Genomic DNA, 17,738 nt, shown 5'->3' with positions numbered 1-17,738 from the left:
AGTGGGAGCCGGGCCGATGCCAGGGGGGCAGGGATCTGGGGGGAGGGTCTCCGCAGGGCAGTGGGGAGCCGGGGGGGCAGGGATCGGGGGGAGGGTCTCCGCAGGGCAGTGGGGAGCCGGGGGGGCAGGGATCTGGGGGGAGGGTCTCCGCAGGGCAGTGGGGAGCCGGGGGGGCAGGGATCTGGGGGGAGGGTCTCCGCAGGGCAGTGGGGAGCCGGGGGGGCAGGGATCTGGGGGGAGGGTCTCTGCAGGGCAGTGGGGAGCCGGGGGGGGGCAGGGATCTGGGGGGAGGGTCTCCGCAGGGCAGTGGGGAGCCGGGGGGGCAGGGATCTGGGGGGAGGGTCTCCGCAGGGCAGTGGGGAGCCGGGGGGGCAGGGATCTGGGGGGAGGGTCTCCGCAGGGCAGCGGGGAGCTGGGGGCGGGGGCAGGTGCCCAGCGCAGCGGAAGCTCCTGCCCCGGGGCCGCCCCGCCCGGCACCTGCTCCGGTCCCTCCCCTGCAGCGGCCCCGCCCCGCCCCCGCCGGGTTTCACTGGCCGGGCTCCGCAGCGCGGCGGACACGGAGCGGCCCCGCTGCCATGAGCCCCCGGCGCTGCTGAAGGATGGTGGCGGCCCGGCGAGCGCCCGCCCCGCGGCCCGGAGCCCTCCTGCTGCCCGCGGTTGTGCTGGCAGCCTGGCTGCTGCGGCCCGGCGCCGGCAAACCAGGTGAGCCCCGCGGGGGCGCGGCGCTGGGTTATTGGGGGTTGCGCTGGGCCGGTGCAGCGGGGCCCGGGGGGGCGGGGGCGCAGGGCCCGGGGGGCGCAGGGCGCTGGCCCCGGTGCTCTTTTGCTGCGCTCCCTGGTGCCGGAGGCTGGGGGGCGAGGTGAGCCCAGAGACCCCCTCTGGGCCCCCGGGAGGAGCCGCGAATCGGAGCCGCGCCGCGGGGCGGGTGGTGTGTGTGTGATGCGGATTGAGCTGCGTTTCCACCGGAGCCTGCCTGGCAGCGCCGCTGGAACGGGGCTGCTGCGTGGACCCCCCCCCCCCTCCCATGCGCTCTCCGCTTCGTGGCGATCCGCGGCAGAGGGGCTCAGCGCTGCCAGCTCTGGCCGAGGGTCCCTCTCGTGGGGGGTCGTGCAAGAGCAGCCAGGCCTGGGGGGGAGGGGGCTTTGGGCAGGACGCTTAGGCCCCGGTGATCCCAGGGTGTCTGTGTACCCGTAGGTAGCAGTGGGGCGGGCTCCCCACGCCCATGGCTCCTGGCTGGCAGCGCCCTAGGGCAGCTCAGAAAACGCCCATGTCTGGCCGTGTGGCCCTTTGCTGCAGGAGGGGGACTGAGAAACAGGATGGTGCCCAAGTGTTGGGTTTGGCTGCTTCCTTCCCCAGCCTCTGTGACTACAGGCTGCTCTTGCTCCAGTCGGGCCCCCAGCATAGAACAGAGGGGCTGGGGCTGCAGAGGGACAGTGGGAAGGCAGCAAACCCAACTGCTTCAGTCTCCAGTGTGGATCTAGAGACACTAGGGATGGGAAAGATTAACGGTGGAGGCTGGAGCAGCCCCTGTCCGTGGTGGGCCTGGAGGGGCCAGAGGCAGGGGCTGCTCTGGCTGGGCTGGAGCAGCCCCTGCCTATGGCATGGGTCCCCCCCCCACCACCACCACCACATTGGTTAATGGGTTAAACTTCACATTCAACTGGCTAAGCAGTTGAACAGGATTTTACATCCCTGCAATACAGAGAACCAGGAAATCCCATGACTGTCCGGTCCAGCTGTTTGCCTAGCTGTGTGTGACCAGGAAGAGGAGGCTGTTACATGCACAGTACAAAGATTTATAAGTTAATAATCACACGGCTTGTGTTGTGTTTTTATATGACTGGTTGAGGGCTTCTGACTGTTGGCCCAGTGTGTGTCTGTGACCCCCGGAGATGACCATCCAGTGAGTGGCTGACAAGGCAAAACACCTTCAGATCTGTAATAAAACCTCCGAGGTAGCCAGTGGCCTGAAGGACATGGCATTGCTAACGCCTCCATGGCTCTCAGAGGGACTGGCAGCCAATTTTTTACTCTGCAGGTTAACTACAAAGTTGGGAACTTCCCAGTGTAAACTGATAGGAGTTCCTAAACACCAGGTTGGTTTACACAGGACAAGCTGTGTGCCTGTTCCCGAGAGAGGGGCTCAGTGCGTGAAGATGCTGGGGGAAGAACTGGGGTTGATACAAAAACATATCGGAGTCTCATAAGCTTCTAGAATGGGATTTTTCCTGTGCTTTAGGAGCATGAATTACAATGAGGCCATGTGCATCAAAATCAGATGGGTGTCTGTCCAGCCCAGGGCTGCATGTGGATCTGTTTCTGCCGCCCTGGAGGTGACCAGAAACTGACTCTGCGGTGTGGACTAAGCATGGGCAAGGGCGGCCGATTCTGACCCTTTGGGGTGTGTCTGTGCAACCCCGGGCAGTGAGTGTCCCAGTCGGGGTCTCTGGATGCAGGTTAGGTGGCGCGTGCTAGAAATAGCTGTGTGGACACGGTGCTTTGGGGCTGCAGCCTGCACTGAAGCTCCGGCTCTTGAGCCACAGCAGGGGTGGCTCTGTCTCTACAGTATTTGCAAAGCACAGGTGAGTCAGCCGGGGTGGCAGGCTCGCTGCGGTGGCTGTGCAGATGGACGCTCAGACTGTTTACACTGCACAGCTGTTAGCGACAGGGCCGTGTCGACCTGCTAAAAGTGGAGGAAGTGCCCACGTGGCAGGACCGGCCCCTGCGGCCTCCCTCCGACCTTGGAATGAGCGGGAGGTGACTTACACAGAGTCAGTTCCCCGGGAATCATGGCTGAGTTGCTTCTCGCAGCGTTGCCAAGCCAGGCGTTGGAGAATTCACTCAAAATAAGAGGTCTCTGCTAGTCTTGTGTTCAGGTGGGCAGGGTGCTGCTAGGAGTTGCTGGCCATTCATGCTGTTTGCTGTACATCTCTCTACTTGCGTGGTTCTGTTTGCTGAAATGTTGCAAGACACTTGTACCCAGGGATCTGTTGTTAGTCTAGGGGGCGAGTTTTCATCCTGCACTGGTCAGGGCCTTGCTTTGGGATTCGAGCTGGGAGGAGCCCGCCAACATACCGTGTCATGCAGCTTTGTTTAGAAGCCGAGCTAACCGTTTTGCTGAATCGTGCCAGCCCCAGAATTGCTCATCCACCCTGTGTTCCAAGGACTGGTCATGAACAAGATATTTACTCAAAATGACTCACTAAAATTACTCCCCGGAGCGAGTAGAATTGTCAGCTGAAATGCTTTAGGAGAGGTTTCCCCTGTTTTCCTCTGTAGGACAGGAAGTGGACTTTCTGCCCCAGCAGTGGCAAGTTTGATGGCGAAGGAGCTGGTTTGGTAGGATTTGGAGTTCAGGTGTGTGCTGGGTTCATTTGAAAAAAAACCCAGCGGCTGATTGCTGGGCTGTGGCATGGTGCACAGGGATGGGATAAAGAATAGATTGGGACAGGGCCGTGGCTGTCAAGTTGTGACGTAGCGGGGGGTACCTTGCTGGTTGCTATGCTGGGCAGTGGGTTGTGAGTGACCTCCACTGGCTGCTGTCTGCAGCACGGCCCAGCAGGGCAGGGGGTGAGTCATTATGCAAGGGGGCTCCGAACCTGTCTGACCAGTGATCTCCCAGGGAGCAGAACAATGGGAAGAAGGGGAGTGGAGCCCTGGCTGGGGACAGGGCTGGAGGTGAGTGAGTTAGTTTCTGCCTGGGAGCGTAGAGGAGACAGCCTAGGGAAAGGGGCTGGGATTTAGGGGCCCAGGCTCCCCCATCTCAAGGGGGGGCTGAGGCATCCTAGTCCTGCCCTGTAACCGGATTACATCTGTGCTGTATCCTAGAGAAGCAATAAACTCCCTCTATTCTACTGGCTGGTGGAGTCTGTTTGTGCCATTACGGGGGTGCAGGAGACGGGAAAACCCCGACGCGCCGTCACACAAGTGCAGAGGGCATTCATGCACCTGCACCGTGAAGGCACGTACCCGGGTCCTCTGAGAGCGACTCACCTCCCAGAGTTTCTGTGTTGTGCCTGGGGAAGCGGCGCTTTCTCTAGTTACTTTTCAGTCTTATGCCAGCCCCAGTTGTGGTGCTGGTCATTTCTGGCTAATACTGACGATGGAAAGTCAACAGAGAGGCAGCGACCTTGGTTTGACAGACAGAATTTTTACAGTGTAATCTGGGCCTGCGCTGGGGGTAGCAGCCAGGGAAATTGCCTGGGACTCCGTGCAGAGGCAGTGTGGGGAGGGGGTATGCAGGGCATGTGCTCTTACCCCCTCCGATTTGCTGTTTGGCTCCTACTGAGCATGTGCCCATGAGCTGAGCATGCCCCGTAGCACTACCGAAGCCGGCTGCCCTCCCCCATCACTATTGGCAGGCCTGGGTCATTTCTTGCCCCGTGCTAACGGGGGCTCCCTGTGGCGAACTTATGGGCAGGGGGCTCCGTGAGCTGAAGGACTTGGGCTTTGGATTCACCCGGGGGGGGGGGGGGGGCTGCTCCTTAGATACTGTCCTAGCCCCAGGGAGCCTAACGCCAGCCCTGGCGGGAGCGGGAGCAATTTCTGTCTCATTGTCAGTAGCAAGTTCATGAAAAGCTTTCTAATTATCCAAGCAGCCAGTGCCCCGGGGGTGCTGCTGTGCCAGGGCGCTCCTGCAGGACTTCCAGGGCTGTGTCTTCAGTGACCCAACGGTATCCTGACTAGTTGTCCTTTGCGGGTGGGGGGCGTTGTTGTGCGTAAGTGTGGGTGGATGGAGGCAATGGGTTGGTGAGGGAGAGAACAAGGCAGGTTGGATCTTCAGATTATCATGTCCATGGATGGTCCTTTTTCATCGTGTCCATGGCCCAGTTTGGAAAACTCAGGCACGTAGGTGTTGCTGTGCCCAGCTTGCAATGCCTAACTGATTTAGGAGCCTAGGTCTCGTTTTCAAAAGTGATTTAGGTTCTGAAGTGCCTAAATCCCATTAACTATCAATGGAATTTTGGCTCCTACGTGCCTCAGTCCATATCAAAATGATATTTAGGCTCCTGACTCAGTGAGTGATCGCGGCAGTGAGCACGACCATGGTTAATACTTTTAAAAGTCTGGCCTTAACGCTGCCAGCCACAGGCCGATATGAATCGGGGGGGGGGGGGGGGGGGGAATCATAGTCATAGAACCCCAGGGCTGGCAAAGACCTCAGGAGTCATCGAGTCCAGCCCCCTGCCCAAAGCAGGACCAACCCCAACTCAATCAGCCCAGCCAGGGCTTGGTCAAGCTGGGACTGAAACACCTCTAGGAATGGAGATTCCACCCCCTCCCTAGGGAACCCGTCCCAGTGCTTCCCCACCCCCCTAGGGAAATAGTTTTTCCTAATTTCCAACCTAGGCCTCCCCCATTGTAATTTAAGACCATTGCTCCTTGTTCTGCCATCCCAATGGATGTCCTCTCCAGTGTCTTGGCTGCTAGCCAAGCTTTCAGCCAGCAGCAGATGTAATTCCAGTCTGTCTCTTTGTAGCACAGGTTTTGGAAAGGCAGTGCTGAGACTGACGAGCGTTGGGTGGGTTCCAGTCTGGGGGGAGGAGCGAGAGGCTGCCCAGGTGCTCTCTGTGCCAAGAAGCGGTGTTTAAAAAACCCAGGCCTGTGACTAGGTTATTGGTGGCAAGTAGAATGCAGAGAATGAGCCTGATCCTCCTTTGCTGCTGCTCAGAGCCCCAGAAACCTGCTCCCCCGGAACGGCTCTCCGAGCCCTGATGATTGTGCCTGCTCTGGAGCGTCTGCTGAAGAGCAAACATTGCCCTTCTTTCTACCTGCACGCAGCACATGGGGCGGGACCTGCCTTCGCCTGGCCGCGGAATGCAGCGCGCTGCTGGCCCTCGCTTGCCTGGCGCTGGCCCTCGCTTGCCTGGCGCTGGAGACTTGATTAGAATGCCAGGGTCCTAGGGTTGGTTAATTTCAGGTGCTGCTGCATATGAGCCTCCCGCACCCCTGCGGATGATTTAGAACAAGAGCTAACCCACGGGCTCCGGGAGCAGCACTCGCCAGCTGACATTGTATTCGTGGGTGGGGTTTCGGGTAACAGGTGCCTCCCGTGTTTGCTTTAGGGCATGGCTGGCTGCGATATGCAGGTGAGTTCTGTAAAGCGGGGGATGCCGTCAGAACTCACTGGGAGCCCAGCTGGGCTGGGGAGGGAAACGGTCCTTGTTTTGGGACAGAGAGTGGCTGTCCTGGTCGTTTGGTTCACTCAACACGTTCGTGAGTGGTTGAGGGGGGTGGTTGATGATTTATTGGCTGGGTCAGTGTTTGGGCTGCCCTCCAGTAATGGGTCTGGCCCTAAATTCCAGCCATCCCCGGGAAGAGAGGGCCCCGTTGACGCGGGATTGGCGTTGCGCTGTGGAGTGCACGTTGCGGTTCAGGTGGAAGGCCCACGCTTGCCTGTGAAAACTTTACTGAACTCTTACTGCAAAGACGCTTTGACTGTTCGCCAAGAACCTCTCTCTGCTGTCAAAGCCCAGGGAAAGGGGAGGAAGGCCTGGCCTTGATCCTGTTGGGACCTGCCCTCCTGTGTCAACTGTGTCACTTGTGGGCGGAGAGAGGGAGCCCGACACGGCAGCTCCGAGCCACGCCCTCAGCCTCCTGGGGTGTGCTGCCTGGTTCCCAGACCTGGCTTACTAGCCTGGCATGTGGGAACCCTTCCGTGGGACGGGGGAGAAGGCAGCGTTTTACGGGGCAGCGTCATACAATGAACATGTCTTCCCGGTTTTCCACTCTGGTGTCTGTGTTTCTGCCTTAATTTGCTTGGGACCTACGTTGCAAGGGACGAGCTCCGCTCCTTGATGGCGGGGGGGCGGGTGCCGGTCCGATTTTGTCGCAGAGGAGGAAAACTGGCCCTTTGTTTCATGTGCCAGACAGGGACTCAGGAGAGCTGGGTTTCGGGCGTGATCTGGCAGATCTCTTCTCTGGGCCTCAGCGAGTCTGTAAAACGGGGATCATGTTCCTTCCTTTCCTCCACCGCTTTGTCTTGCCTGTTGGGACTGAAAGGTCTGTGAGGCCAGGCTTGTTCCCCTCCCCTCCTCCGCCGCACAGGGGCTCGAGGGTGAATCTGCTAAGACTGGAAGACCCCCAGGCCCTGGGGTGCTGGCGGCCATCCAAGAGGCTGTGGTCACTAGTGAGAAGAGCCTGGGGACTGTCCTGGCTGTTGGCCACAGGGATGGATGGTGGGGGGCTGTAGGGGCAGGGGCTGGGAGACTGAACCCCTGAGACTCCCTCCTGGGGAGATCGCTGTGGGGACCTTCCAGCCCCCGTGGTCTCTGAAGTGTGAGACTGTGGCCTCCGCTCTGGCAGGCCGCTTGGCATGAGCGGGGTGGGAAGAAATCGCTGTGGCCCTGCTCTGACCCCTGTGCTCCTCCAAAGAGGCTTTATCCTGTTGATGTTAGAGGTTCAGATGTTGCCTGACCTGTTTGTCAGGCCCTTTCAGCAGACATCCTGCGCTCTCACTTGATTGACAGGGGAAGCCCCTTTGTGGACGGTCTTTGTTGTTGGTAACGCCCATTGAACTCAAATGCCCACAAAACACTCAGGGGAAAGCATCTCAGTGGCCAAGCTTTGAACCCTCCTCCTCCTGCCATGGCAGGGGCCGCACAATCCACACCCAGTGTCATTCAGCAAACCCAGCCGGGGCATTACTGGGCGGCTTAAGACACAAAAGCAGCAGAAGGGAAAAATGGGTCAGGGACAACGGTCCCTTTTATCTTTCCATGCAGGTGCAGAATAAATGTTCTTTATGTGCGCTGAGGCATGTGTGGATGTGCACCGCCAGTAGAAACACATGCTGCCGGCTGGGGGTGCTGTGAAAATCAGTCAGGTGGCATTTGAATCTCTCCTGCCCAAGCCCTCGGCACACAGGGAGCTGAGCAGGGGAAATCCTTGTCCTCCTTTATGCAGCATGAAGAGGCAAAAAGGGCCCCAAACCTGATTGTCCTCCCACCTTTGCAGGGCCCCTTCGAAGGGGGAGAGGACCCTGAATTCGTGCTGTTCCCAGAAGGGTTCTGTCAGATTTTGTAGCTCGGCTCTGCTGCTGTGGAGGTTAAGGACTGGCGGTAACGAAGGCTGAAATGAATTGCTCCTCTCTGACAGCGTGCTCCGTTGCTCATCCCGCAGCGCGTCTGGCTTGGTGCCTTTGCAATTACTCTGCTGGGCAGAGAAGTGGCTTTTGGAAAATAACTCGCCGCCTGGGGCTTGCACGCTGAGCAAACGTGAGGCACCAGACCTGATCTAAGCACTGAACGCCTGCCGGGGCGGGGGGGGGCCTGTTCTTATGGGGATGACGTCGCGCCCCAGAAGCTCCGGCCATGCCGCTAAGATGGACTCTGAAGAGCTGGGTTTCATTGGCCGCTTCAGGCTGCATGGGGAGCCCACCCTGAGCCCGGGCTGCAACATTGCAGTGGTGGTTCTGCGAGCTGCAGGATCAGGCAGGCAAGCTCCAAGGCGCACTTATTACCTGCTGTAATTCATGGTTTTTGTAAGTGCTCCACTTAGGAAGGAACAATCAGTCTCTCACACACCGATGGGAAGTGACTTTCTAGGAAGGAGTACGGCAGAAAGGGATCTAGGGGTCAGAGTGGACCACAAGCTAAATATGAGTCAACAGTGTGACGCTGTGGCAAAAAAAGCAAACATGATTCTGGGCTGCATTAACAGGTGTGTTGTGAGCAGGACACGAGGAGTCATTCTTCCGCTCTACTCTGCGCTGGTTAGGCCTCAGTTGGAGGATTGTGTCCAGTTCTGGGCACCGCATTTCAAGAAAGATGTGGAGAAACTGGAGAAGGTCCAGAGAAGAGCAACAAGAATGATTAAAGGTCTAGAGAACATGACCTACGAGGGAAAAGAACTGGGCTTGTTTAGTTTGGAAATGAGAAGACTGAGGGGACATGAGAGCAGTTTTCAGGTATCTAAAAGGGTGTCATAAGGAGGAGGGAGAAAAATTGTTCTCCTTGGCCTCTGATGACAGGACAAGAAGCAATGGGCTTAAACTGCAGCAAGGGAGGTTCAGGTTGGACATTAGGAAAAGCTTCCTACCAGTCAAGGTGGTTAAACACTGGAATAAGTTGCCTAGGGAGGTTGTGGAATCTCCATCTGTGGAGATATGTAAGAGCAGGTTGGATAGACACTTGTCGGGGTGGTCTAGACCGTACTGGGCCCTGCCATGAGGGCAGGGGGCCGGACTCGATGACCTCTCGAGGTCCCTTCCCGTGCTAGTGTTCCATGGTTCTGTGTTTAACCCGTGCTGGCCACGGCCCAGTGAGTTCCCTGCCAGAGGAAGGAGTAAGTGGCCACGTGTAGGACTTACCTCCTCCTCCCGTCTCGTGTGGGGCTGTAGATGCACAACTACCGCTTCCCCCAACCTCCCGGGGAACGGCACCAGTGCTAGGACGAGCCCAGGCCGCTGACTGGAGTCAGGAGAGAACAAGGTTCCTTTCCTAGCTTGGCCTTTGCTCACGGTGCACCTTGGCAAGGTCACGTCCCTGCCCTGTGCCTGTCTCCCATCTTGTTCTTTGTTTGCCGATAGATGCCCCGAAGAGCTGACCATGTGCTTGTACAAGGGTTAACTGGCAGGGGCTGGAGCACTCCCCGTCCACCCCGGGCAAGGCGCTGCTCCAGCCCTGTGTGGCCCGCCACCGGCAGGGGCTGCTGCAGTCGGCCGGAGCAATCCCTGTCTGGCGAGGCCGGCCCGGCCCCGCAGTGCAGGTTACGCACTGTGGCTCCCTGGGAGCGGCGCCAGCAGGGGCTGGCGGCTTCGCTGCGGGCTCTGCAGTGTAAAGCTACGCTCTGCACGTCCCTCACTTGCCCAGGGTTCCCTGCTTACGTTTTGGAGAGTAATTACTCCACCTTCGTGGAGAGTACAGGTGAAATAATGCTCTCCCGCTGCCTCGCCCTGGCCCCGTTTGGGCAAGAGCCAAAGACCCTGCCTGAAGATTCGGGTTTGCCGCCTCTGAGCGCACGGAGCCTGGTTCTCAACACCGAGCCGTTTGCTGGCCTTTCCCGGATGTGTATGCTTGGTGGGAAGGTGTCCCTGTCCCTGGACAGGCCACGTGGGGCCGTACCGCAATTCCATAGGAAGGAAACTTCCTGCTTCCAATCCCCTCAATGCAGTTTCACAACCAACAATTAAAAAAAGAAATGGAAAGTGTCCTGTGGTTTAAAACGTGTGTCCTTTCCTAGGGCATTAAGGAAGGGGCACTTCTGTGCCCCCACCCCACGATCAATGGGGGCAAATGGCTCCCAAGTCCATTCCCTCCCCCAGCCCCCACACTTCTGCCCAGTGGGAGCCAAGTTCTGTCCCGGGAGTTCGGGATTCTATTGTTTCCGGCAGGTGCTGCCGAGAACACAGTGTCTCTGCTTTCCGACCGGGGAGCTAGGGACCAGCTGCCCCTGTTCTGCAGGCGCCTGCTCGCTGTGGCCCAGTCCTGCCCTGCGCTGCTGGAGCCAGTTCGGCGAAAGGGCCGTCCCTCAGGGAATGGAGTTGGAGTGGGCTGCATTTTGCTGGCTGATTTCCAGGTCCCTGTTGCTCTGGGAGGCTTTTTGCACAGTATCCAGAGCTCTGAGTGCTGCGCTGGATTGCACTGCATATCCCTGATCCTCCAGCACCGAGCAGGGGAATCCGTCTGAGCGGGACTCGCTCCCGTTAACACGTTACGGGGACTCTTAAATCTCCACCCCTCCAGGGAAATGCCCCACACCCCTGTGTTTCTGTGGCCTCCTGCAGACAGAGCCAGGACCCCCAATGGTGCGGCTGGGGGGGGCTGCAGCTCCCCATTCACATTGCTGGCTGTTCCCCTTCGTTGGGAGCTGAGGGGGAAGTGCCCAGTTTGCTGCACCCCACACTCTGGCTGGGGGGGGGTGAAGGGGGCAAGTGAACTTGGACCTGCCCCAGCTGGGGGAAATGCCCCCCTCCCCCGACTGTGCCCGCTGGAGCTGCAGCGACCATGGGGAGGCGCTTCTCACCTGGCCCCAAGCTGCTGCAGTGAGAGGGGGCTGGGGGTGTCCTCTCTCCCTGGGGCGGCCTGCACCCCGAGGCCCTCTCCCTCCCCGCCCCACCCCAGAGCACTGACTGAAATGAAGAAAAACACAAATGAATTGAGGGTAAATCCAGTAGAAATGTGGCCTGACGAGCTGGGGCCTGGCAATGCGGGGGGGTATCTGCAGTGCACACGTGCAGTATGGACTCCGATTTCTCTGTGTGTCACAGCAGTGGGGGGGCAGGTCCCCGGGTGGGAATGGTCCAAGCTCCGTTGGCTCTGCAGGGCTGTGACGAGTAACCTCAGCAAGGGACCTGCCGGGGTGATGCTAAATTCCCACCGAAGAGCCTCGCAGCTTGTATCCTCGCGGCAGAGGCCGGCTGCTCTTCCCAGCAAGAGGCTTGTTTTCCTCCGGGGAGGGGAGGTTAGTTCTTCTCGTGGAGGTGCCAGTGCCCGGGGAGAGGCTGAGGGATTTGGGTCTGTTTAGTCTGCAGAAGAAAAGAGAGGGGGGGTTGATAGCAGCCTGCAACTTCCTGAAGGGGGTTCCAAAGAGGATGGAGAGAGGCTGTTCTCAGTGGGGGCAGAACAAGGAGCAATGGGCTCAAGTTGTGGTGGGAGAGGTCCAGGTTGGATATTAGGAAAAACTATTTCACTAGGCGGGTGGGGAAGCACTGGGCTGGGTTCCCTAGGGAGGGGTGGAATCTCCATCCCTAGGGGTGTTTAAGTCTCGGCTTGACAAATCATAGAATCATAGGACTGGAAGGGACCTCAAGAGGTCATCGAGTCCAGCCCCCCGCCCTCAAGGCAGGACCAAGCTCCGTCTACACCATCCCTGACAGGGTTGGTGACCAAGCCCTGGCTGGGTTGATTTAGTTGGGATTGGTCCTGCCTAGAGCAGGGGGCTGGACTTGATGACCTTCTGGGGTCTCTTCCAGCTCTATGATACTATGAGAGCAGCCTCCCCTTGGCTGGATCCAGCTGTGCTCTCCAGCTGCAGACAGTTTGTGGCCCGGGGTTGTGATTCTGGCTTTGGGGCAGAGCTAGACCATCCTGCAGCCGCCTTGGGGCAGGAGAGCAGAGCGGACGCTGGGGTTGGAAAATCCCATTTAATTGGCTAACCAGTGAATGGTAATGTTTAACCAATAAAGCGGGGGGGGGGGGGGAATCTCTGTTTGCGGCAGGCAGGGAGCTACTCCAGCCCCCCTCAGTTAAGGGAACCGGTTAGCCTCCCCCATTAAGGGTTACCCAGTTAACCATTCGCATCTCTAGTGGACAAAGCCCTAGGCCAGAGGTGGGGAGCCTCAGGCCCGGGGGCTGGACATGGTGTTGGGGGGCCCACGGCTCTGGTGTGCGAGGGGCAGGGGGGTCTCTCTGTGTCTCAGGCAGGGACCACGCCGGGGAGGTTTGGTTTTTCCTTTTTGCTTCTCATTTGTGTGCGGCCCCCGACCCCAAACAGGTTCCCCGCCCCGCCCTAAAACCCCCGCAAGGACCAGTCCGTGCTGGCCTCGGGGGCTCGGAATGGCCACTGTGGCCATGGAGCCGCCCTCTCCCCGCACTGTTCCGGTGCAGCGCACTCGTCCCGTCTCCCCGGTGGCAGGAATCATGCCCGGTGCTTCTGGCATGGAATCGGAGCGGCAGCTGGCACCTGGGAGCAGCCCCTGTACTAAGGCTGGAGCTTCAGCGGCTCCTTCCTCCGCACCCGCCTTGCTCTGAACGGGAGCAGCTGCTAGAGGGCGGGATGAGTAAACAGGCAACAGCTGTTGGAAGGCGGGAGGGGAGGTGGAAGTAAATGAGAAAACAAGCGAGAGGCTGGTACTTGGGTCCCCCTCAGTGCCAGGGTGGGGAGGGTCACCCCTAGGAGGTGGAGCCAGCGGTGCCGTTTCAGATTGGGGGGGCATTGGCAGGTAGGGGAGCCCTAACCCGCCGTGGAGCTCATCTTAGCAGGGGTCCTGGATGGGGCCTTTCCAAATTCATGGCCATGCAACGCACATCACAGACGGTGACATCTGGGCTCCCCTGGAAGTCTGGTCTCTGTGCGCCTGGCCCTGTACAGGGTTCACAGCGGGACCAGTATTTCTCAAATGGGGGTCCTGACCCAACAGGGAGGTGCGGGGGCGGGGGGGAGTTCTATTGGGGATATTGCTAGTAGGGGTGCAAAATCCCGTTGAATCGGTTAACTGGTTACACACGCTCATCCCCCGTTGCCTGCGGAGCGGGGCGGCTGGAGAGCTGCGGCTGTGGGCCAGGAGCCCAGCTCTCATGGCAGAGCCAGCGCCAGCAGCCGTGTAGACGGAAGGGTGGAATACGTCCCATGCCACCCTCCCCCGTGCCACCGCCGGCAGAGCTGTGCGGCTCCAGAGCGGTGACGGAAGGCCCCGTTCGCAGGGTGGGTTTGCCTAAACCAGCTCATCTTCTGGGTCATCCGAGCATTAGAAGCGTTAATCGGCTTCTCCCTCCGCCCGCGGCTTTAGTTGTGGGAGCATTTAGGGGCGAGAGATTTAAGCATCTGGCTGCTGTAAATGGGAAATCGGTTACCCAGCCAGCGAACAGCAGCGCAGCACAGAACTAGTCCTCCTCCCCTCCCCGGGTCAGCAGCATCGGCTCACGCCCCAGGCTTGAACTTGGGGCGGGATTTGTCACTGGCCAGCCTGCGCGAAGGGGAAAGGAAAAGGGGGCTCTCGGTGGCTGGTCCCTTCCCCTGCTCTCTCCGAAATGGAAGCTCACACTTGGAGAGGTAACCTGGTCTGCCTCTCGGCAGGTGTCTGAGCAGCTACTGGCATCGTAGAATCCTAGAGCACTGGAACTGGAAGGGCCCTCGAGAGGCCATCGAGTCCAGTCCCCTGCCTCACGGCAGGACCAAGCACCATCTAGATCGTCCCCCACAGCTGTGTCCAACCTGCTCTTCAACATCTCCAGCGATGGGGATTCCACAACCCCCCTAGGCAATTTATTCCAGTGTTTAACCCCCTGACAGGCAGGAAGTTTTTCCTAATGTCCAACCTAAACCTCCCTTGCTGCAGTTTAAGCCCATTGCTGCTTGTCCTGCCCTCAGAGGCCAAGGGGAACAATTTTTCTCCTTCCTCCTTGTAACACCCTTGTAGATACCTGAAAACTGCCATCGTGTCCCCCCCTCAGTCTTCTCCTTCCAAACCAAACAAGCCCAGTTTTTTCCGCCTCCCCTCAGGAAGTGGGTTTTGCCCACAAACCTCGTGATGCTCTGTGTATTGGTGTTGGTCTCTAAGGTGCTGCAGGACGACGCGTTCGTGTAGCTTGAGATTTAATCGTTTGCGTTGCTCGTCTCTGGAGAGCCCTGACCTTGGCGGGGGCCTGCAATAAACCTTTAAGGTGACTAGGGGGTTTTTGGGGGGAGCTCAGCCTGAGGCATCTAAAACAGCCCTGGATTTTTCCCCAGAGGCCGTGTGCTGAGCACGTCCGGTCGGGCCCCTTAGACACGTGCCAAGCCGGGCACATCTGCCCCTCAGGCCTTGGTGCTGCTCAGTGTTTGGTCCTTGTCAGTGTGGGGGTCAGGGAGCAGCAGGGAGAAGAGCCACGTGGCCGGGGCAGGCACCAGGCCATCTCGTGGCCCATCCAGGGCCCTCATTCGTTCCCATTGTGCAAACCTCAGGCGCTTCCAGCCCAGCTGCTCCCATCTCCGGAGGCGCTCGAGCGGTGGGGCGGATGGAAGCGGCAGGCGCTGCCCCATAGCAGCCCCCGATGGGAGCTTGTGTCTGGGGGCACGTTGCTGGGTTCAGAGCGGTGACTCACCCTGGCAAACGGCTGTGGGACATCCCAGGCAGAGCAGCGCTGGGCCTCGTGGCTCCGGCTCCTTCAGCCTCTGGGAGCAGCAAGTTAGCCCAGCTCCTTGGGGCGGGGCTCTGGAAACGCCATCCTTCCTGTCCGCGCTGTGCAGGGAGCCAGGGGACTTGCTTGACTGTCCCTTGCAACCCAGGGTCACTGAGGTTCTCCCGCCTCCCAGAGCCGGGCCAGCCAGGAGCCTCCGCCGCTGAGTGAACGCTGCTGGTTCCCGTTCCTGGCTCTTGCCCGGGGTGCAGCTCAGGAGCTGACTGGGGGGAGAGCCCAGGGGGCCTCGTGCGCCTGAGGCCCGAGAGCGGCTATGCAGTGAGCTCGGTTGCCCCAGGGGCTCGGGGGGGGGGGGGGCGGAATCTGCACTGCTGTGGGTGGCGTCGTGCAGCTGATCGGGTTTTTTCCTCCCCTGCAGCCCCGCTCTGTGCGCAGGGGAGGGGCAGGAGCGACTGGGCCCAGGGCGTGCTCCATAGAGCACCCTGAGCGGCTTTCGGCCGGGGGCAGAGCAATGCGCTGGCTGTGCCAGGCCCTGGCCTGGCCAGAGACGCGGCGGGTGGCAAGGGAGGCTGGCGCTGGTTTAGTTGGCTGGAGGCTCTCGTCGGGTGGCAGCTTCCAAAGACGTTTCCCCAACACTCTCGCCTTTGCTGCTTGGTCTCCAGCAGGCCAGGGGTTTCCCGCCTCTGCTTCGGTCCAGGGCATGGCTCTTGTCTCCCCCCAGTCTCCCGATGCAGAAGCTGTTAGCCCTGCCGTTGACTCCCAGGTCGTTCACCCGGACGAGAGCCCCGCCCTGCTCCCGGAGAGGTGCCAGGAGGAGAGACGGGCCGGAGAGCTTGCCTTGGTCAACCCCATTCATTCCTTAAGCCTCCCGGAGCAGGGGGAACGCCCTGGCGCTCGACCGGCAAGAGGCAGAGCCTGACTAAACCCGGCCTGGCGTCTTCCCGAGGCGGCCTGGCCTTTCAGAGCAGCGTCCATCGTCCAGCAGCGCGGACGAGGCGGGAACCTGCTGAGGCACCAGAGCCAGGGAGTCCTGCGGGGGGGCTCCCTGGCGTCGCCCCCATGACGTGGGCTCTCCAGAGGGAGGGGACAGAGGCGAACTAGCCTCCAGGGCTTCCTGGGTTTGTTTTCGGGTCGCTGAGCAGGACTGCGGCCTGGGAGGAAGCATCCGGCCCGGGGGCTCGGTGCGGCTGAGGGGAGCAGTGGGGACCCTGCAAACAGCCTGCTCCCAGGCGCCTGCAATCAGACGATGGAGATGGAGAAAGTCTTCGTGCCGGTCAGCCAGGCCAGCCCACAGCAGCGCTCCGGGCCAGGGCTTCGCTATTCTGGGCTCTGCGGGCCCTGGAGCTCTGCAGCCCGCCTGGGATTCCCAAAGGGGCCTGCACCTCCGTGTGAGAGACGGTAGGGGACCACCTCTGGAAAGAGGCTGCAGCCCCTTGCCCTAGTGCTTTGTCCAGCCCGTTCCAAACGCAGTGGGCCTCCGCTAGCGTCTTGTGTCCCGTTCTGGGCCCCGCGGTTTAGGAGAGATGTGGAGAGATCGGAGAAGGTCCGGAGAAGAGCAACACAAATGCTGGAAGGTTTGGAAGCCCTGAGCTGTGAGGGGAGGCGGACAGAACTGGGCTTGTTCAGTTTAGAAAGGAGAAGACTGAGAGGGGACGCAAGAGCAGTTTTCAAGTGTCTCAAAGGGTGTCACAAGGGGGAGGGAGAAAAATTGCTCCCCTTGGCCTCTAGTGACAGGACAAGAAGCAATGGGCTTAAACTGCAGCAAGGGAGGTTCAGGTTGGACATTAGGGAAAAGTTCCTGCCTATCAGGGGGGTTACACACTGGAATCAATTGCCCAGGGGGCTGTGGAATCCCCATCCCTGGAGATGTTGAAGAGCAGGTTGGATCATCCTGCCAGGGATGCTCAGATGGTGCCGGGTCTGGGCAGGGCACTGGACTTGCTGCGCTCTCGGGTCCCGCCCAGTGTTCTAGGATTCTCCGAAGGTAAAGCCGGTGCTGTCTTAGCCTCTGGTGAAGGGTGCCCAGGGAACGCGCACAGCTGCCTTCTGAGGGTGTGGGCACACTTCTTGCAGCTGCAACTGCCTGGAAATGTCCTGGTGCCCCTTTGGGGCCATTCCCCTCGAGCTCAGGTCTGGGACTGCCAGCGTTCTGCTGCAGCCAAGCCCCTGGGCTGTCCATGCTGGAGGCAGCCTGGCTGCCTTTCACGTCTTCCCACCTCCTGTGGAGCCTGCCTCTGTGCTGAGCTACGCAGGAGGCTGCCGGGCCCCGGGAACGGCCTTATTCCTCCCCGGTAGTAGCGTTTTGCCTCCTTCTGTGCTCCAGTGCTCACGGGCCCCTGGAGGCCTCTGCCTGCCCGTCGGCACCCCCAGCCCTGCATGCTCTTGATTACATTGGTGGGGTGGCGTTCGCGTGGCGTGTGCTCTCGGGTCAGCGATACGCAGCCTAGCGAGGGGCCGCCCCTGCGGCCTCCATCTCAGTGGCCACAAGCGCGTCGGAGCCGAGCCGGTCTCCCGGGCTGGGGCCGTTTGGCTCCCTGCGCTTGCGCACCGAGAGTTTGCGGGATGGGCCCTTTGGAAGCCGAGGGAGTCCAGCTCTCCCCGTCAGCGCTGTGTGTAGTCAGCACGCCCCTCGCTTCACGTGCCTCCCGCACCCCCGGCCCACGCTGCGTCCCAGGCCCCTCAGCCCCTCCGCTAACGCACAGCGAGTGGCCCCGCAGCACGCTCTCCCGAGAAGGGGGCGGTGCCCACAAAGGCTCCTGGCCCGTCGACACGTCTGGCTGGTCTCCAAGGTGGTTGTTTAGGTTTCTTTCGGCTACAGACTGTGACGTAGTGGGGGTACCTGGCTGGTTCTATGCTGCTGGCTCTGGGGTAACCCCCACTGGCTGCCGTGGGTACCACGACCCAGCAAAACAGGATGAGTCACTATGCAAACCAGTATGGCCAGACACCCCCCATGGA

General features: G+C 60.1%; 1 protein-coding gene across 1 annotated transcript in view; it reads left to right on the top strand.

The window, feature by feature from the left end:
• Positions 1-502: 502 nt before the first annotated feature.
• The window catches only part of NPDC1 (neural proliferation, differentiation and control 1), a 69,953-nt gene continuing 52,717 nt past the window's right edge, over positions 503-17,738 (top strand). Inside the window, exon 1 of the mRNA XM_075906050.2 lies at positions 503-702. Within this exon, the coding sequence (XP_075762165.2) occupies positions 600-702 (103 nt within the window). The 5' untranslated portion in view covers positions 503-599. The remainder of the gene's footprint in view (positions 703-17,738) is intronic.

This window comes from Pelodiscus sinensis, chromosome 23 (genome assembly GCF_052426305.1).
Source record: "Pelodiscus sinensis isolate ZL-2025 chromosome 23, ASM5242630v1, whole genome shotgun sequence".
Lineage (NCBI taxonomy): Eukaryota > Metazoa > Chordata > Testudines > Trionychidae > Pelodiscus > Pelodiscus sinensis.
This window is presented reverse-complemented; position numbering and strand designations above follow the sequence as displayed.